The 20,892-nt window shown below is 60.1% G+C and overlaps 1 protein-coding gene across 1 annotated transcript in view; it reads right to left on the bottom strand.

Moving 5' to 3' along the window:
- SLIT1 (slit guidance ligand 1) overlaps positions 1-18,038 on the bottom strand; it is a 62,756-nt gene extending 44,718 nt beyond the window's left edge. Inside the window, exons 1-4 of the mRNA XM_074591499.1 lie at positions 17,668-18,038; positions 5,318-5,389; positions 4,938-5,009; positions 4,210-4,281 (exon numbers count right to left, since the gene is read on the bottom strand). Of these exons, the coding sequence (XP_074447600.1) occupies positions 4,210-4,281; positions 4,938-5,009; positions 5,318-5,389; positions 17,668-17,885 (434 nt within the window). The 5' untranslated portion in view covers positions 17,886-18,038. The remainder of the gene's footprint in view (positions 1-4,209; positions 4,282-4,937; positions 5,010-5,317; positions 5,390-17,667) is intronic.
- Positions 18,039-20,892: the final 2,854 nt, after the last annotated feature.

The following is a 20,892-nucleotide window of genomic DNA, read 5'->3' as shown; positions in this document are numbered from 1 at the left end:
GCATCCTCCGCCCAGCACGCTCTCGGGGGCTGAAAAACAGCTTCAGGAGGAGGTTTTAAGGGAAGGTGGGGAGAGAGGGGAGACGGGGCTACAAAGCTCCTCTCCCATCCTTCCCCCATCCCTCCTGAGGGAGCAGAGAGAAACTCAAGGGCTTGGGTCTCCCCTTCCCAAGGGAAAAAAAAAAAAACACAACTCCTGCCAGCTTGGGAGAGATGCTGAAGGGAGGTCTGCCAGCACCCCCCAGCTCCCGGCGTGCCGCAGGGCTGCACCGGTGCTGCACCAAGACGTGCCCAGCTGCGGGGCACCGGGGACCAGCGCCGGGCAGTGCAATAGCAGAGGTCCCCTTCTTGCCTGGGTAATCCTCGATGGAGGGAAAGATCCATCTTTTATCAGCCCTCCGCCTCGCAGGAGACACGCTCTTCCCCAGCGAGCTGCTGGGGGACCCTGCTGCTCCCCGCCCCCCCCAACCCCGCCAAGCCCACGGTGCTTTGTTCTTCCGTCCAGTGCTGACAGTTTAATTAAACCCAGTTTGAGATGGGGTCGCTGGGGTCAGGCGCTCTCCAGTGAAACCTCAGATCAGCACCATTTCCAGCCACCGGGGCTGCTTAATGAGTTATCCGCTCGTTGCGGCGGATATAAATAAGGGAGGCCATGCGAAGAGCCCTCCCACCTCCCGGCCCCGCTGCCGAGGTGCTGGCACGGCCCCCCCCACCCCACCACCTCAGACCGAGACGGGCTCCAGGCCGGCGTCAGCTCAATATTCCCAAATACCGAGGGGAAAACATTCCTCTCCGGGCGTCTCACCTCCCCCATGCCCTCATTTGAGGTTTGCTTTCCGCTGGCCCTTTCCTGCCATTCCCCAGTTTATTTAAGCCCCGACGGATCAGGTTTAACTCCAACCCTTTCCATTATCCCGATGCACAAATGCTCTTTATAGCCCAGCTCCGACTAACTAATTGCAGCTCGAGCCGGGCTGGGAGACCACAAAGCGCCACCGACGGGGATTAGGCTTTGACACTCAGACCCAGGAGGGGGACAAACAGCTCTCCATCCCAGCCCAAGCCCAAGGTCCTCCTCTCCGTGCTTGTGAGATACTTCCATGAGGCTCGATGTATGGTGGAAAACTGTTCTATGGGTATCGCGTACCCCACATTCAACAGACCTGCCTTAACCTGCTGCCCTGTTACTGCTGTGCTGCCGAAGATGCATCAAGATTAAGGCTGAAAGAGGTTGGACCATCCAGGCCAGCACCCAGGTGCCCATCTAAGCAAATCCCGCCGGTTCCTGCATCCACCCCTGGCTCTCTGCCTCAGCTGCCACCCACCTGCCAGAGCCGTCAGCCTCATTTCCCAGCTAAGCAGACCTCAGCCCGACTCATTCAGACAGTTTCTGCCAATTCAAGACCTCCCAGTATCAGGATGCGAGAACGTGAGGACCTAGCGGATACCTCGGGAGCTCGAGGAGCACACAGTGGGTGGCCGCAGCGGGCAGGGCATGGAGAAGCCTGCACAGGCACGGCTTGCTAGAAATGGTCTGGAAACTGGGATTTGCCAAGAGGACGGTGCTGGTAAGAGCCCTCTCTTCCCATCCCACCCCGACCAGCACTGGTCCCAGCCTGCCTCAGGGGCAGGGAGGGGGCACCGAGCCGTGGGGCCACCCCAGATCCATTTCAGCCGTTAAATAAGCATAGAGCCTGGCGGAGAGGCTCCGATTTCAGTTCAAGGTGAGCTGATTTCAATTTAGCTTAAAACTGCTCCCCACTGACTCACATCCCCGTAGCCTGAGCCAGGTTTGCGGCAATTTAAGAGCATCCTATGACCTCCCACACCAGCCGGACTAGCACGGGTCCAGATCCCACCTCCTGCTAAGCCAGCGTGACCATGTGTCTAGACAAGCTCTGCCCTGGGCACCCCCTGCCCTGCCATCCCCCCCCAAAAGACCTTGGACACCTCAGCAACAAGAAGCCATGAGAAGTGGGAGAAGAAGGTCCTCCTGCACGTAGGGCTTTCTTGCCCAAACGCAGAATCTGTGGGTCTTCCAGGGCAGCAGGTCCTAATGTGCTCCCCAGTTCTGCATCCTACTACTGTCCCCAGTCCCACAGCTTGTCATGGGGACCCTCTGCTCCCCCAGACATCGCGCTGCCTGTCCCTGAGGGGCTGCAAAATCTGAGCCCCCCTCACACCACCCCAGATTGCACAAGAAAAGCTCCAGGTGCTGGTGTCCAAGGTGGAGTTTATCCCAGCAGAGGTGGCCAGAAGATAGCTTCAACGCAGGGTGGGAGAGAATAGGCTCAAAATGACCACCACATCGCGGAAAGCAACAGTAAAGTGACAGGCAGAAGCTGAAATGCGCCTGCAGAAGGAGCATCTTGCACATCCCTCCTCGCCCACGGCAATATGTACAGCCCCGTGCACACCGTGCGAGGGTACATACAGCCCCAAGCACACCATGAGAGGGTACATACAGTCCCGGGCACACCGTGGCACAGCCCTGGTTCCACGCGAGCCTGGGGGCCGCGACAGGGCACACCGCACAGCCCGCCTGGGAGGCTGCCCTTCTGCATCTCCCCAATTAATTGTTGGGGTTTGCTTTTTGAAAGAGCCTGGTATTAAAATCCAGAGAAGATTAAAAGGGAAACATTAGTGTTTGTAAAATAATTCTCTCGACCGTGTTTTTGTTATGCAATGGGCAGCTGGAGGAGGATGGGCCCTTTGCTGGCGCCACGATACGGCACAGCTGAGCTCAACAAATGCCATTTGATAATTAATTGAACGCCTGTGCTATCAGCTGCCATTACCTAGGCCCATCTTTGGCGCCGGTCCACCATTTCACACATCCCACGCTGGCAACCCACACGGCGTTTTAACCCTTCATTACACCGCCTCCGGCTGGACTCCGGCACTGACTCCCGGGCACTGTCGGAAGAAACTGGCACGGCCGCTGATATCAAAACGGCTGAGCCGCAGCCTGCCTGCGCGGGCCGGGCTGCCTGGCCCCGACACGGCCCTGCCTGTCCTGGCAACGTCTGAGCCCATTCCGTTATTTCATCTGCTCCTACCCTGCCCCAACAGGAATGTGGCATCCTCATTTCACAGCTGAGAAATGGAGATCCCGAGACGCAAATAATCGGAGACCTCGTGTCCCGACCACAACCGCCCTGCTCCCACGCGCTGCAAATCAGCCGCAGGGTGCAAGCATCTTCTCCAAGCGATGGAGAGCATCCAGCCCCAGTTTGGCACGCACCCCCTCCTCCTCGCAGCATCCTTCCAGATGTACGTGGGGCCTGACACAGCTGAGAGCTGGTAAACGCTTTGTTAAGAGGATTTCCTGCGGTTTGAACAACGCTGGCACTGCCGCCAGCACTGTCACCCGAGCAAAGCAGCCCCAGGCAAGGGGAAGCCAATATGGAAAAGAGGATATTTACGGAAAGCCCAGCAGCCCTGCCCAGGCAGCCTGCTGCTGCATGGAGTGGGGAGGAGCAGAGGTGCTTGCACGACAGGAGATGGTGCCCGGGGGTGTTTCCCTGGGTGCAGAGGGACAGGCAGGGCTGGGGGCAGGCAGGGCTGTGCGGGGAGGGGGCGGCAGGCGCGAGGGACTGGATCTGCCGCAGGCAGGGCTTCCCCATCCCTCCCCAGGCACCAGCAGAAAGGCAGGTCTGGAGCCGTGGGGCTCTCTGTGCCCTGCGGAGGTCTCTGGGCAGTGTGCGACCCCCCTGGGGACATTCTCGTTCACTCTCCCTCCATGAAAAACCCGATCTAGGTGGTAAGGGCATCCCGCTCCAGAGCCTATGATCCGCACCCAGAGAGGAGGCTGTGGGGCTCGCAGCACCTCTGCGACTGGCACCGTGCAGGCTCAGCAACGCCAGCCCCAGCCCAAACTGGCAGCACCTCCTCCTGCATCCCCATGCGCCGCAGGGACATTTAACACCATCTTTAACAGCACGGGTCTCAGGGCTTCTGTAAGGCAAAGCCAGTCCCCTGCCGTGCTGCACACTCCAGCTGAGGATCTGGGATCACTCAGAAAAAGGGTGCATTCCCCTGCCACACACCGGGCACCCACTGGGACACGACACCAGTAACCACCAGCACACACACCCCCCACACCCCCCCCCGCCATGAGAAGCAGCACCCTCCCAGGACATCAGTGGCCCTCCAAACCCCCCGGCAGCCCCAGGAGCAAGCCCACGCGAGCCGCGACCAGGGTACTCACAGCCGCGACAGCGCCTGGTTGTTCTGGAAGAGGAGCTCGGGCAGGGTGTGGAGCTGGTTGCGGTTCAGCCGTCTACAGGGAGGGAGGAAAGGGTCAGGGTTTTGGGGGCAAAGCAATCACACACCCCCCACCGCCACCCAGCTGGCAGCTCCAGGCACAGCTGGGGAGCTCTAGCTCACTCAGAAGGGCCATTAGGGCAGAGCATCCCACCTGGAGAGGACACCCTTGTCCCGCCCACAGCAATCCCAGGCAAGGGCAACCAACAGGGCTTTAATAAACTTACTCACAATATTGTAATTACACGCAGACAGGACTCCAAGCTGTTAACTGCTGATTGCTGCTTAACTGCACTGTTAACCTGCTGCTCGCTCAGCTCCTCGTATTTGCTTGAGCAGCTCAGGATTTTTAAACTCCTGAGATATTTTACTGAGTACTGGACTGGAACTTACGACTCCCTCACTAACACACAGGACACAGCTGATAACAGTGAGAGTGATTTGTGTTTAACCTGCCCCTCACCTCAAAAGCATCAGAAAGGACTTTAAGAGCTACAGAAACAGGAATAGGTTTGCTTCCCACACTGTAAAATACTGCCGCCACGCAGCAGAGGAGCTGTTTGAAGTCAGGCGGCACCGATACATTATGGTTTAAGGCAAAAAGGAAAGGATGCTCTCTGTGACTAAATCTGGCAGCCCTGTGCCGACCCGCCTCCGCGCCCGGGCACTCACAGCCGCTCCAGCTCCTTCATGTCATCAAACGCCCCACGCTCCACCGTGCTGATCTGGTTTTCCATCAGCTGCCTGTGGAGAGAAGGGGTGAGCTTTCCAGAAAGGTGGTCCTCAGCCCCAGTGCCCCTGTGTCACCAGCGGGGTCCCTGATACTCCTCCGGACCCAGGGCCACCTCACTCCCACCATCCCCACAACACAACCTGGCTCCTTTCTCCCCGCTCCCTCCCAGCTGGAAGCCCACCATGCTCAGCCCAATACGGTTGCTCTCCAGATGCCCAGCAAAGGGCTCAGCATCATCTCTACCAGCCCCAGGAGGGACCACAAGCTGAGCATGGCGCCCACCAAGGTCGGGGCAGCCAGCCTCTCGCCGGGAACTCACAGGACACGGAGCTGCTTCAGCCCGGCGAAGTCATTCTTGTTGATCCGTGTGATGTTGTTGCCGTTGAGCTCCCTGCAGAGAGAAGAGGCGGAGATCAGCAAGGAAGCGCTCCAGAGGTGCCCAGGCACTGGGGCTCCCCAGGAGCTCCCCAAAAAGGGCAGGCAGGGCCCAAAGGACAGCAGTGGCTGCTGCATTTCTGTGCCCCTTGCTGGGCATGGCAGGGCTAGCCACTGGCTCCAGAGGGGACCCTCATCCTCAATGGCCAGCAGCACTGGGCACACAGAAGTCTGGCTGGCCAGGAGTGTGCAAGCTGGCATCTTTCATGGACCATAAAGCAGCAAGGGGCAGGGGCTGCCCGGCTCCCCCATCTCCCTGTCTCCACGCTGGATGCTCTCCTTGGGACAGGAGCCCCAGAGCCATCAGTAATGGAATAAGCAGCTCCGCAACACCAGCAGCCGCCTGGCTGGACGCACATCACCCTGCTCTGGAAGAGCAGCTAACGCCTGGTAGGGTCATCCCAAACACACAGAGCTGCTTAGAGAGGGCAGGGGTAATAAGAAAGTGAACAACTGTCCCCCAAAAACCAGGATCCCTCCAAACACCCAGCTGCAAGTCACCCACATGCATCACGACCTGTTCGGTGCTCAACACCACACAGCCTGTGCCACCTCTGAAACATCTGCCTGGAGAATAACCCACACTTCAGAGACACTTGTATGGGACCAGCTGTTTCTCCTGGCATGGCTCCCACATGCAAAAGCCCTGGGCGAGCACAGGGACAGGCATGCTAACCAGGGGAGAGATGCCATTCTGGCTTGCTCACCCTGCTGGTGGAAATAAGGGTAGGGGGTTATCCATGGGGTGCCTACACCCCCCCCCATGGCTCCTGTCTTGCTCAGGCTCTACTGAGCACCAGGACAAGCTGTGCCCCACTGCTGGACCCACATGTGGCAGGGGCTCTGCTCTCAGCCTATGGCTACACCTCCCTGTCTCTCTCCCACCACATTCTCCAGCGTGCCCCTGCTAGGATTATCCTGCTTTAAAATATATTGAGCTGGGAGCTGCAGAGATTTTCGCCTCACAGCCTCAGCTTCACAGTGCCTTTCCGCATTAGGGGCTGTGCACACTGCAGGGAGAGGCAGGGACCGGCAGCCCTTGGACTTAGAGCCTGCAGAGCTGGGGGGTCCCTGTGCACAGCACCCCACGGCAGCGTGTGCTCCTCGCCACGAGGACAATCTACCCACGGCATGCGCTGGGGATGGAGGATGCTCCCACACTGGAGAAACGTGGGAGACACTGAATTCAGACACAGAAATAAAGAAGAAACAAATAAACTACAGGAGGGGGAGGGGAGGCAGTCGGGGGAAGAACGAGCTGCCGGAGCCAGGGGAGAGGCAGGAGGGTGCCACCCTGGAGCAAGCTGAGGTGCCCAGGCAGGACCCCAGCACCCAGGACTCTACCACCCCCCCAGCAGCGGGACCTGGGGACGCTCCACATCATGCGAGGGGCAGAATACAAAGTCCATCATCCCCAAGCGGAGCCAAAGCCTCCGTCCAGCGGGCTCTGCGGCCGGGCGAGGGGCCGAGGTCAGCGGCGGGTTGGCCCTGGAGCCACCGAGCAGCGTGTAGGGCACCGGGTACAGCCAGCGCAGCCGCGCACCCCGGGGTGCTGCCATTGTCCTGCTGAAACGGCTGATAATGGCTAATGAGTTCCAGCTCGCCATTATAGCCTCGTAATTACACCGCTATTCAGCCACCGAGATTGCCGGGCTCCTGCCATTATCCAGCGGTGTGTGCCTGTGTGGGGAAGGAGGTGGGGAGAGCACCGTTACTAGGACACAGATGAATGTGAGCTGGGAATGAATAGAGGTTCCCCAGCCCCGGCGATTAAACTGAAACTCACACTCGGGCTCTGCAGCCCCGTGGCTCGCCCGGCTCCCCGTCCAGCCAGCCCACAGCCTGCACACCTGGCTCCCAGGGATGGGGCTCCAACCCCAGGGCTCAACCCTGCCCCTCTCCCGGGCAGCAAAACCCATGGCCAGGCTCCAAGTCCCAGGCACAAGGTGCTGGGGTGGGTCATGCATTTTAGGGACATCTATCACCGCAGGAGGGGTGTCTCGGTACATGCAGATGTGTGTGCCCACCTCCTGATGGACCACAGGTTTGGGGCCAGCTAAGAGCAGGGAAGAAACCCAGCTTCAGGAGTGGTCTTCCCCCAATGTCCTAAAGGGTTCCTGCCAAAGCAGGTTGCCTGGAATCTCTCCAGGGCCAAGCTGGAGGTAACGGCGCCCACCTGAACTCCTGGTGAGGGAGGGTCCCTGGCAGGACTCCCATGTCACCTTCTTTTAAACGTATGTAACATTACTCTGGCTGTAATGTGTAAGTGGAAGTTAGGAAATCTCTCGTACTGCAGAGCAGAGAGGCTTGCTTTTAAAACCGCTCAATCTGAAAGCCAAGATTTATACCTCAGGCTGCGAAGCCCAGGGAGGGTTTGGACACCTCTGAGCTCCTCCAAGCATCATCACTCCAGAGCCTTAGCCAGAGGCAGAGCACGGAGTGCGGAGACATGCAGAAACGCCAAACAGCCACGGACTGGAAATGGACACGGCCAGTCCCTCTACATGCCAAAACCAGGCTCTGCCCTCTCTCCCAGACACCTGCTGGCATCGTGCAGCCTGAATCCAGACTTTTCAGCACAAGGAGGCACAGGCAGGATGCACTGCCCTTGGGCAGCACCTGGGGACATGCCATCTTGGGGGGCAACTGTTTTGCCCACCCAGCCCACCAGAGCCTCTGCTCCCTGCATGCTCGCTGAGCATCCTCAGGGTGCGCCGGCACTGGGGCTGGTGGCTGTCCCAGAGCAGGGCAGTGTCCCAGGGCCCCTTCACAGCCCCACTCCCTCAGGGACTGGCCCCACATGCTCCCTGACAACTGCTCTCAGCATCCCCCCCCCGCCTTTGTTCGGGTAAATGATGGCCTTTACAACCAAGATGGGAACGAACAGCAGGTAAAGCTTATTTGTAAGGATGCCGAGGCAACACTGCTATTTAACTTCATGCCATTTTTTTTCCCCTCTAAATCCCCTTCAGTTCCTCATGGAGATAAATTACAGTCTGCTGTGCCCAGAAAGCCGGATCCCTGCTGCTCAGCTGCTCACCCGCTGCCTCCGTGCCCTTTCCTAGTGAAGCGAAACACCCTGCCCTGCCCCACGCAGCAGAGCTCCGATAAGGACTGATGTGTCTGGGGAGCCGCCTGGCAGATTGGTTGCATTTCTGGACTGTGATTTGAAAGCACAGACACAGGGCATGCACTTTCGCTGTTAATCCATAGGTTTTAATGCCAGAAAGCATCCTCACGTTCATCCAGGCTGCCCTCCTCTGCCCCCCCAGCACCCCAAATCTCACACTGCCGCCAGAGAGGCAGCGAATTTTCATTTGCAACATTCAAGTTTCAAAAACCCCCCTCCCATTTCTTCCTGGGAAGAGGAAAGCCATTAAAACAAGCAGTCCCTTTGCTCATGGATCATCCCACTCCCAGATGGGATGTCTGTGCTTCAGCAGGGTTCGTTAGACTGGATTTGCATAGTCTGGGTTTATATTTGGTTTCTAGCTTTGGATGGCTTATTCCACTCCCGGGGGGTTCTGATGCGTCTTTTCCCTTTGCAGGTTTTGGAGCTACACTAACTCGGTAACAACCTCAGAGAGCGCAAACGCTGAGAGGTAATTTATTAAATACAGCCAACATGAGCGATATTTCCCTGGGCACTGATTTATCAGGAGCTGGAAGTGGAAGGAGCAGACAGCACAATCCCACTACCCGTACGCCGTTGCAAAAACATCATCTCTCGGACACGCACATGACTCCTGTCCCGGTGCCCAGCTCAGCTCTGCCCTCCCACCGAGGCAGAAATCCCAACTGCTCTGCTCCGCGGACCCCCGCTTTTAAGAAAGCAGAGGGAAAGTCTGCGACACGAAACCCTGCATTTCCACCCGCAAGCGGAGAAATGCATCCCGGCCCCATCAGCGCCAGCACAGAGTGGGTACACACAGTGCCCGGGTGGTGACTGCAAGGGCTGGCAGAGAAATGGTCTGTGCCAGCAACGCCTGCAGCCAGCCATGCTCCTGCAGTCCCTGCTCCGAGGGCCAACGCTGCCCCGGTGCCCGGCGAGGGCGGCATTTGCATCATCAGTGTGATGCATCCCTCCCTCCGTGGTCCCCATCGCCATGCTGTTCCTGCCCTGGTCTCAGAGGGCTGGCCCTTAGGGGCATGGCTCCCCTCCCAGCGGCTCCGCAGCCCTCATCCCAGAGTCCTGACCCCAGCTGGAGCTGGCAGGGACAGATAATAATCAGGGAAGCACAGAAATGAAGGCTGCAAGGTCACACACCCCACAGCAGTATCTCTGCAGCCCTCCATCAATCCTGACAGACGCGTACGTGGCTCCTTCAGGGATGGGGGCTGACACTCCCCCGCCATGCCCTGTTCCAGCAAGTCACTGCTCCTGCCTCAAGGACCATTTCCAAAACTCTGACCTGAACCCCTCTCGCTGCAGATGAATCCCATCCCTGCCTGCCCCGGCCACCGCGGCGCAGGGACCAGGCTGCTCCCTTGCCCATGCAGGTCCCCTCTTCCAGCCCTGTTCCCCACAACAAGCCCCCAGCCCCACGGATGCAACCCTCCCTCGGGGCCTCTCTGCCTTGCAGGGCCAGGACCTGCTCGGGTCCTGCTCCCAGCCCGCGTCTGTGCTGTTGGCGATTCCCTCCCACCGAGCACCTTCCTCAAGTCCCCAGGCAACACCAAGCCTTTTTGTCAGCCCATTCCTCCTGTTCGCCAAGCCCACTTCGAAATCTCAGCCTGTCCTCCAGCCCGTTTGCACCTCCCCCAGCCTGGTGGCATCTGCAAATGTCATAAGCAGCTCGTGTCCCATCACGCAGACTGCTAATGGCAACACGGACGAGGCTCAGATCCCGGACTGACCCCTGCGCTCAGCATTGGGGGACAGAGCAGCTGCATCCTTTCATCCTACAGTTTTATTGCATTTTTTTCAAGTCTTCTCAAGATTTCACCCGGCTGCTTGAATGGAACCGAGTCCCGGCATGGGCTCGCTGAGCTGCCCAAGCAGCGAAAGGCAGTGCAGAGCCCTTCCCAGTCCCGGGATAGCTGGTCCCCTCCAGTGCCAGCAGGGAGGGATGCTCACCGCCTCTGCTGGCTCCCTGCAGCCCACAGGGGCACGGCCAGGTGCTAACCCCCATCCCCACCAAGGTGCAAAGAGGGTATGGGGTGCTGCTGCTGCCTGCTGCTCGGGGGGAGAGCACTGGGCACCCACACCTTGGGCTGACACAGCCGCACAGGGGGCTCAGCACCTTCTCCTTTTCCTTCCCATCCCTGTCCTGACTGGACCCCTCAAGGAAGAGCAAGGGTGGGCTCATCAAAATCCCTCTGAAGGTGCCATACACCCCAGGGCAAACACCTTGCCAGCACCCAGCCCAGCAGCTGCCTGCAGGGTGATGTGTCCGAAGAGGAGAGCTCTAAGAGCAGCTATTTGGGCTCATCTCGGAATAACCGCCCTTAGCCCAAGGGGAACCCAACCCCAAGCACGGCATTGGCCCCCAGAGCACGGGAGGCTCTGTAAGCTTTTATGAGGTACTGAAGCAGGTTAGCATCTCGATAAATTTTTAAGTGTTACAAACAGCATCGATTGTGCGAGTAACGGTGAGGATCCGGAAGGCTTTCTGCTCTTCCTAACTTCTCTCTGGGGTTTTCATGCCACAGCCATTAGCCGCTCACAGTCAAGGAGTGCTTTACACTCACGCAGCATCGTGGCGTGTCACCTTCAGGTTAAAAATAAATAAATAACCTCGTTCAACCCCAGTGTGAGAGAGAAAAGGCAGCAGGTCGTTTCTGTTTCATAAACAGGGAAACTGAGGCTCAGATTTACCTGGATACCCTCAAGATTGGGCTTTTTGTTGCTGGGCCGACTAGCCTAGTGAGGAGCATCACTGCTCCTGTGGGTCCTCTGCTTCCCAGGGCAGGGGAGGCAGCCCAGCCCTCGGGCTTTGTCCTGACACTCAGCAGCAGATTGAGGTCCAATACACCCCGCATCTTCCTCAGCAAACCCCCTTTGCTCGTCCCTCCTGGAGCAGCTCACGGCGGCGATGGGAGGACAAGCGCACCCGAACTGCTGGCTTATGGGTTGCCTCCTCAACCCCAGAGCAGCTGGGTCTCCTGGAGCATCCCATTTTGAAGCTGAAGCTTCCTCCCACAGAGAAACAATATCCTAAGCCGGGAGCTTGCATCTCTCCCCATCTTGGTGCCCAGGGCTGTTCCTCGGCTGCATCGCTTGAAAAATTAATCTTCCCTTTTTTCTGATCTTCCTCCTCCTAGCAGCCTCTCTCCCCCATAGGACACTCGCCTCTGCTATTTTGAGCAGCAAGTGCATCCAAAATGCATGCCAGGAAAGCAGACAGACAGCACAGCTCCGGAGCCTGCATGTGGCAGGGAGACCCGAGACGGTCATGGAGGGGACATCCCGGGATCAACCCTGCACCAACGCCGTGGAGAGGCTCCCTCCATCCCACCTCATTCCCTCCCTGCTTCCAGCAGTGCTGCAAAAACCCTAATGGCCAGGGCTGCAAACTGCCCGCTCCCGCTGCCCACACTGCTAATTGCGGCTTGGCACTGCGCAGCTGGGAAACCTCTGCTCACCGCTGCTGCCACTGCAGCCGTCCCTGGCTGTCCCCCGAGTGTGGGGACAGGGGCCAGCTGCCGGAGCTGGTCTTGGAGCTACTCCTGCTGGAAGCCTGCCGGAGAGCAGTGATCTGGGCCTGACACCCCCCGGGACGGGGCCATTTGCTAACGCACAACTGGGTTTTATCGCGTTGCAGAAAAACAGGCACAGAAACATTGCTTTGCCTTTCAGGTTTTATGAAAGGTTATTTCGGTAGCAATAAAGATGAAGGGGATGCATCCACGGCGCTGAGTACCTCTGGAGCGGGCAGGGAACCATGAAGGACTCAGATGCGAGACAAAGGCAGGCTCCTTGGTTGCCCACCTCACCCTCCTGTGCACACACACACATCCTGCTCCCTCCCTGAGGAGCGAACCGGAGCAAGGATGGAGGAAAAGCCCCTCTCAACGCTGGGTCATGGGCTCGTACGCCTTTCCCTGGATGGGACACCCTTTCCCTGCCTGCACCGCCTTGGTGGCACCCCGAGTCCCCCCTGTGGGGTTCTCTTGAGCATCCTTTGCATTTCATCGCTACCTCGCTCTTCTGCTGGACGGAGGTTCAGGGGGAAACAATGCAGTAGGGGAGGACGATACTCAAAGCAAACGCACATCCCGTAATGAGCCAGCTGGATGGTTTGTTTCTGTGCGTGCCTGGGCACGGGGTGCTCTCCTGCACCGGCACCGCTGCCGCCGAGCCCAGCACACACCAGCAGCAGCCACGGCGTTTGAAGGCGCACACGAGAGACCCACAATTAAAGCCAGGAACAATTCCCCCTCCTCGCTCCCACCTCAGCAGTGAGGAATTGCTGGCGGCACAATGCATCACCCCGGAGGAGCAAAGTGGCAGCACATTTAAGGCAAAAATATCTGTTTTAAAGGATGCAATAAAACAGAGCCAGGGAAGGGTTTATAGGGAAGCAATTGCCGTGCAGGGTGAGAAGTGGTCACCAGAGGCCAATCCGCCTGGCTTTATTGCCTGTTACCGGTGACTTTTCCCAACCAGGGGACAATAGATCCTCCGCTATCAGCCTTGGCTCCAGTCAATACAAACACGACATAGTTTTTTAAACTAATATTTTTCCAGCGTGCAATTCCATGGAGAGCAAGAACGCACCGTTACCATGGCGATATATAGACAGCATCTGCCTTGGACCTAGCTGAAGGGAGAAATTGGAATAGAATTGCAAATTTCCTCTGTCCGGGAAGGCTCCCAAGGAAGCCACCGCAGCGAGCTGAGCGGGCTGCCTTCCCCAGCCGGCCCGCGTCCTCCCAGAGCCCAGCACTGCCTCTCCCGAGGCTCGAGGGCAGCGGGGCCAGCCGAGCACTGCCCTGGCTGGAAATCGGTCCTGCATCCCGCCCCAGAGCTCAGCAGGGTCTGCGCGATCCCTCGCTGCCTCTGCAACCAGCCTGCTCAGCTGCAACACCAAAAACTTGCCCGGGCACCCCGGGAAAGGGAGAGGTTGAACCCCCCCGGCTCAAGGTGCTTCCTAAGAATTACCGTCCCCCAAAGCACCCTAAGGAGACGCAGCGCAACGACTGGTGTGGAATACGCCAGCGCTGCTGCGATGCGCCGGCCTTGCCGCTGCGAGACATTTTGATTAACCAGCTAGAGGGAGACGCGTGTGCATGAATTAAACACGCGCCGAACGAGAGCTGGCTGATGTCATTTCGGCAGGGGACAGTCAGGCAGCGCAGGAGCGTCCCTCAGGTGCGGCCACCCAGCCATCGAGACCCCGTAGCCAAAGGCCGGAGCCCGGCAGCCCCTGGCAGAGCGGGCAGGCAGGGGGACGGCAGGGCTGGCCGCAGTCTGGATGGGGCCCATTTCAGCACGGGCAAATCCCAAATTGGGGGAACAAGGCAAACGGGAGCCCCATGCAGTGCTGAGGCCAGGGACTCTGGGAGGGAGAAGAGGGAGCCAAGGGGGATGCGGTGATGGGCACCCGTCACCGGGTGGGGGGAGAGGGGCACGGCATGGCCGACAGTGAGATGGGGCGTGCTGAGCCCACCGCAGGGGAGGCGAAAGGGGTGAGTGGGGCAACTCTCAGCTGAAAACTTCAAAAGCGAGAGGGAGTGCGGCGCCATCGGGCTCAATTCAACCCCCAGGAGCAAAGAGCTGGGCTGGAAGCAGCCATTTGACGGCAGCGAATCTGCACGATCCTGCTGGCACGGGGAGAGTGACCCAGCTCCCCGACAGGGTAGTCTGCTCTTCAGAGGGGCTTTCAAAGAAAGGAAGAAAAGCAAGCAAACAGGGGAAGGGAACCGTGCCCTTCTCCCACGGCTCTCCTCCGGCAGGTGAGACCTGAGGGATTCCCGGGAGCAGATAACACCATAGTCCTGGAGGATTATTGCCCATCCTGCCAACACCGTGCCTACGATGCCTCCAGGACCTGCTCTATCGGGCTTGCGTAGGCGTAGGCAGGAGCAGAGGCAGCTGTGCAAAGTGCCCAGAGATGTTGCTGCTCCCCTCCTTGCTGCAGCATAAGCCTCCATGCGGTGCCCGATCGGGGCAGAGGTGTGGGGCGCAGGCACCGCTTGGTGTCTACGTCGGGTCACAGACTAGAAGGCACTGTGGGAGCAATGTGCAGGGTGAAAGGAAAGAGGGGTCCTCTGTCCCCCCACGCAGTCACTGCCCGTGCTCCATCCTGGACGCGTCTCCAGCCCTTACCCTGCAGCAGCAGCACGGCGCTGCCACCAGGCAGACACCACGAGAAACATTCAAGCAGTGGACAAGATAATTTCTCCCCCAGCCCGTGCTTCCCCAAAGTTGCAGCGACCGCGAGGCAAATAATTCCCTCTTCTTCAAAGAATAAGGGTGTGTTTCCAAAGCGATGGAGCCCAGCCCTCACCGCAGGACGCCGGTCTCTGAGTCCCTGCAATGACTTCGGCAGTGCCAGCACGCGTGGATGCAGCGGCAGCACTGCCCTGTCTGGGGGTTTGACCTGTGCCACCGTGGGGCTTGGCCAGCCCGGGGGGCTGCAGAAAGCCTGGTGCCTCCGAACACCACACTGGGATGCCTGGATGCATCAGGGGCATGCAACAGGCGAGCACCACGACAGCCGCGCCACCACTGCCCACCAGCACTGTGGGACACATGGCGAGGTCGGCATCGCTCACGCTGCACATCCCGGGGCTTGGGGAAAGAGCCAGGCAGCAGAAAGGGACTGCTGGCTTTCCAAAGAAAGCCAGCCCTTGCAGACAGAGAGTGCCGAGCACAGACCCCGCTGCAGGTTCCCCTGCGCTTGTTAGCTGACCCTGCTCTGTCAAGCGGTGAGAAGTTGGAGACTGGGAGGCTGCAGCCCCTTTACAGGGAACTCGAACTCACTTAGGAGCTGTTAGAGCAGGAATTCACTGCTCGGAGACAGACCTGCTCTGCACAGACACCCTCCGGCACCTGCAAGGGCGTGCAAGACAGCAGGAAGTAGTTATCCAGCAGACAACACCCAGGAGAGAGCAGCATGCCTAGCTCAACCCAGCCGACAGATCCGGCACCAGCAGCTGCATGAATATACAGAAAACCCGACGTCGCCAAGCCGCGATGGCCATGGAGGACTGGGTCAGTGGAGGGAGAACAGGAGACAGCTAGCAGGACCCACTGCCGGAGGGGAAAAGATGTCCTGCAAGGTGGGAGCGAGACACCCACCCGAGGGCATCCTCCATCAGCCCACTCCAGCATCGTCTCATCCCAGCGGTGCTGAGGACCTGCCCGGTGGGCAGAGGCAAGGGCTCGCTGCCCGCCTTCCCCCTGCACCCCGGTGCGTGGAGAGCAGGTGCTGCGGACCCCACCAAGCTCCCCAAAGGGCGGAAAAGGCTGGTGCAGGGTCTGCGCAAACCTTCCCCCCTCACCGAGCACGGAGGAAAGGGGGATCCTGTCTCGGAGCTCACAAACCAGCTCTATGGGACTGCAGCTCACAGCAGCCTCGTTGCTGCGCTGGGTAATAATCATCTGTACGAGGATAATTATGGAGGGAGAAGAGAAAAATCGACCAAAGTGGTGTCCTGCAGAGCTCCAAGCGCCGCATGCTGGGTGCAGCCCTAGGGGCTGCCAGGCTGCCTGCAGTCCCTGCCTGCGGGGTCTCCCCCCCGCTGCAGGCAAAGGGCACATTCACACTCCAGTAACAGGAGGCAGCGCAGCAGAGGGGCAGGAGGAGCCCCGAGTGCGTGGCTGTCCCGGGACGCACCCTGCCCCGAGGAGGCAGCATCCCGACGCTTCCCTGTGCTGCAAGGGGGATGTCAGGGCATCCTGGCCCCACGGCTGGGGCTGAGGGGGGATCCGGTGGGGGGGGTCCACCGCAGCCCCAGCTGCTGAGCAGAGGGGAGAAGCTGGGGACAGCCCTGTTTTCCTGCTGGGATTGCGGACACCTGCACGCTGGGAGCCTGCCACCAGCAGCAGCTAAGACACACTCAGCTCATGCCCGTCTCTCCAGAATGGAGACCTGCTGCAGCCACAGGACTCCGGAATGGGGAGACCTGCCCAGCGGCAGAGGGGGACCCTGCTTAGGAGAGCGCAGCCAGTGCTGCAGGACCCCCACAACGAGCTGGACCATGACTGTGCTCTATGGGAGAAAAGCTACCCTTATGGGGTGCAGCTGAGAGACACAGGGACTGCTTTCGGCACCCCTGGGGATGTGGCAGGGGCTTTGATGAGGAGGGAGATGCCGGCACAGGGGACTGGCAGGGCTGGATGAGCTGTGTGCACGACTGGAGGCTGGCCACACCAGGGATCCCAAGGGGAGAGGGGCCTGATCCCCAGCACAAGGTCCCCAGAAGGGCTCCCTGGGGACAAAGGGGTGCCCAGCATGGGTAGAGGCTCGGGGTGGTGAGGACCCACAGGCAACCCCTCTGGCTGTGTGACAAGTCACAGCAGGGGCAGCCACACATCTGCCTGTGGGTGCCATGGGGCGTGCAGCCCCCACATATGCAGCCCATTCCGGGCTGCCCCCCTGGAGCAACCCACCCCCTCGGGCACAGCTCTAATCCCAACCCCGCTCCCCGTGCTTGCACACACACCGGCAAAGGCGGGCTCTTGCACATCCATGCAGGACCCCGCGCACATCCCTCCCACAGACGAAGGGTTGCACACCCACCCTGCCCCAGCGGGCTCTTGCACACACACTGATAGACTGTTACACCCCCCTCACGATGCACACCCACCCCCGGCAGGCTGCACATGCACCCACCCGGCAGGCTCTTGCACACACATCCCCTGGACAGGCACTTACACACACACACACACCCCCCCCTACACCCCGCCGAACGGGATGCTACACATGCGCCCGCCCGGCCGGGTTCTTGCACACACAGCTTTTGGACAGGCTTTTTCACATGCCCCCCACCCCGGGCATTTGCACAAGTACTCCCCTTAACAGACACATGCATCCCGCTTGGACGGGCGCTTGCATACACACACCCCCCACAACCTCCAGACAGGCTGTTGCACACCCCCCGCCACGGACAGATTTGCACATGCATCCCCCGACGGGCTCCTGCGCAGCCCCTTAAACATGCATCCCCCCTTCCCCCGCTGGCCACTTCCCCGCATCCCCCACCCCAGGACGAGCCCTGGGTGGCCGTCCCCCGGCCCCCCCACCACCACCGGCGCCGGTCCGGACAAAGCCCGGCGGTACTCACAGGCGCTCGGTGCCGCGGGGGATGCTCTTGGGCACGGCGCGGAGGGCCGTGCCGTGGCAGTCCACCGTGGTGCCGCTGCAGGCGCAGAGCGGCGGGCAGGCGGCGGCGCGGCCCCGGTACAGGGCGGCGAACGCCAGCAGCCAGGCGACGGCCCGCAGCCCCGCCGGGACCCCCGCCCCCGCCGCCGCCGCCGCTCCCCCGGGGGTCGGGGCCGCCATGGCAGCGGGTTAAGCGGCGGGGCCGCTGCGCATCACCGGGGAGGGGGAGCGGGGCTGGGCTCGGTGCGGCTCGCTAGAGGCTCGGCTCCGGGGCGAGAGCCCCGTCGGCGCACACCCGCCCGCCCTCACTGCCGCCCCATCCCGCAGCCCAGGAACAGCCTCCGCGCTGGCTCCTCCCTCCCGCCTTGCCCGCCCCGCCGGGCCCCCCCCCCCGCCGCCGCCCCTCCCCGCGCCCCCGGCACCGGCGGGGGAACGAGCGGTGCGGGTTGGTCACGGCACCGGCACCCGCAGCCGTCGGGGCTCTGCGCCGCCCCGGCCGTGCAGCAAGGTGGGCTCCGGCTCGGTTCGCCCCAGCCGGGACAGACGATCCCCCCCCGCCCCGCCGTGAGGTGGCTGCGGGATGCCGGGGTGCAGCAAGGGGAGCGGGGAGTGTGCGGGCGGAGGCACCCCGGGAGAAACAGCCTGCGAACCGTGCGGCGGCAGGCAGAGCATTCACACCTCTCCTCGGGGGGTCCCAAAAGCTTTCACATCCCCCGGTTTGCTCCAGGCATCCCTGGCCCGTCTCCCAGCCGTCAGCCCAGCCCCACATCCCCATCACCCAGAGCCCAGGCAAGGGACAGGGACCCGGCAGCCCGCGGGCTGGCACTGGTCAGACAGGATGGTATCCGTTTTGATCATGTGCACCCTGCGGCCAAGCACCCCAGCACCCCAGGGGCGACTTGGGGATGAACCTCCACTTTGCTCTTTGCCCCACACACAGACAGCAAGTCCTCAAGTCCCAACTGTGGCGTTAGCTACGTCCTTTCCTGCTCCATGGGAACGTCTTAAGAAATAAAGTAACCAAAATATCTTTGTGGCCACCAGGAAGAAAGAGGCAAAATATACCTATTTCAATGCAAAAAAAAAAAAAATGAAGACAAGAAATCCTGTGAGCTTGGCCACAAACAGTTGACATCTCAGAAACGTGAGCATTACGTTCATTTTATTGCCTTCCATTTTCTTCACCGAGGTCTGCAAATGTAAAGCAGCGGAGTGTTACCAGGAGGGCTGGTCACCTATTTTATTAACGACACCTGAAACACTTTCATAACGCCATGGTGCCTAGAGCTGAGTCTTTAAGAAAAACAGCAGCATTTACAGATGCCTGACAGAGCCCTTGCCACTGGCAGCAACCACTGCAAATGTCCTCTTCGGAGAGGAAACCCATGGAAGGAGGGAAGGTGGGAGCCTGTCGCATTGCTCCAGCAGCGGGAGGAGAGGCGTGTGAGCACAGACGCCCCATGCCATGCTCATTCCCTCATCCAGCAGGGCATTTGCAGGGACGGTGGCAGGTCCTAGGGCCCGGAGTGCCTCTTAAATCAGTGCTGTCTGCATATGGATCTCCACAAACTCCTTAATCAGAATGAGAGGGAGATATCTGCACAGGGTCTTGCCCCGGTGAGGGCCACCCCACACACACACAGGGCTGCACCAGCTTGGCCCAGATCAGCAGCCCTTTCCCATCCCGAATGCAGGCTCCCATCATCTGTCTGCATTTTCGTGACATCTCCTTCCTCTGGCCCCAATCCCGGGAGGAAGCCGTGCCTGAGATGGATGAAAAGGGTTTGTTCCTCGTTGCTACCCAGCGGCCCTGACAGCGAGGAAGATGAGCTGCTTCCCAGGACTCTGGGAGCCGACCCCTCACTGGCACGGCTTCAGCAGAGGTGGCCCCGCAGCCCGCCCTGGGGCTCCCTGGGGGACCCCGGTGGCAGTGGCACCACAGAGCACCCGAAGGAGTCCTGTGCCGAAGATCTCGCCTGGATTTCTGTGGGTGAAGGTTGTTTCCTAGAGGCTCGGTGTTCCCCAAAGCTGGCTGCTACCGGTGTGATGTTGGTGCCCCCCTTCCCTCCCTCCCAAAGTCCCCCTTGCCCCTCGGCCGGCAGAGCAGAGTTGGGTCCTCCTAACCTGCCCTTTACCTCTGGCGCTGGCAGGGAGGCAGGAGTGGGACAAGGGATCTTATTTCCTCCCTTTTGCAGGGTCTTGCTGCAGGCAAATCCTTGTGATTTGCAGAATAAATAGGCTCCCTCCGTCTCTGTGTCCAGCTGCAGACACCCCGTTGCTTTACAGCTGGGGCCGTGGTCTCGGCAGAGGGAGTAGCTGGTGGGAGCCTGCCTGGAGGCCACCATCACCTCCCACGCTTCCAGTGGGAGTGCAGGGCTGGGAGGCTGAAAACCACATTTCAGGCCAACATCCACATTTTCTCCTGCGGGTGCCTCGACTCCTGCTCTTCTGTGGGAGCTTCTTGCCACCTCCTGCCATGCAGCCACCGCCCCGTGCCCCGGAGCATCCCGCTGAGCTGGGCTGCTGGCCGCCACCGACCCCTCTGCAGCCGCTCTGGTTGGAAAAGCAGCCCCTTTCCAGGACTGCCAATGCGGAAAGGGCCAAGTGAGCCCGGGGAGGCGGGAGGGCAGGGTGGGGGAACGGGCTGTGCACTGAGACCCCCCTCCCACACCTCAGCTCATCGAGGCAATCCCAAATCGCCCAGGCACCCTGCATGGGATGGTGGGGGACTTGGAGAGCAACAGCTGCCCGGGAAAGGCCCAGGGTGCCTCTGAATATGGATGAGGAGCAGGGAGAAAAATAAAACCCAAACTTTTTCTTTATCAGGGGAAGCCTGGTCCTGCCGTCTGCCACCGGGATTTGGGCCAAACTGCTTGATAGAGAGAGAGACCATCTGGATCGTCTGATGGGCTCTGGGTTTGGTTAAAATGAAGCAGAAGCTTTTTTTGCAGGAGAGGAGTTTTCATGGGAAGATCCGGGGAAGGATTCCAGGGTACGCGCCAGACCTGTCGTGCAAAGAGATGCGAAGCAGCTACAAAGCTTCAAACAAAAATTGCTGCCAGTTTTAAGCCAAGCCCTCCCCAGGGCAGCATCCCGGCATTTCCACCCACCCCGGGATGGGCTGCAGCCCGCCCCCGTTAGCTCTCCCCCAGTCTGGGATGGCGCTGAGTCCCCACTGGAGCTGCCG

The sequence above is a fragment of the Larus michahellis genome, chromosome 6 (genome assembly GCF_964199755.1).
Source record: "Larus michahellis chromosome 6, bLarMic1.1, whole genome shotgun sequence".
NCBI lineage: Eukaryota > Metazoa > Chordata > Aves > Charadriiformes > Laridae > Larus > Larus michahellis.
Note: the sequence above shows the minus strand (reverse complement) of the source record. Positions and strands in the feature narration are given on the sequence as shown.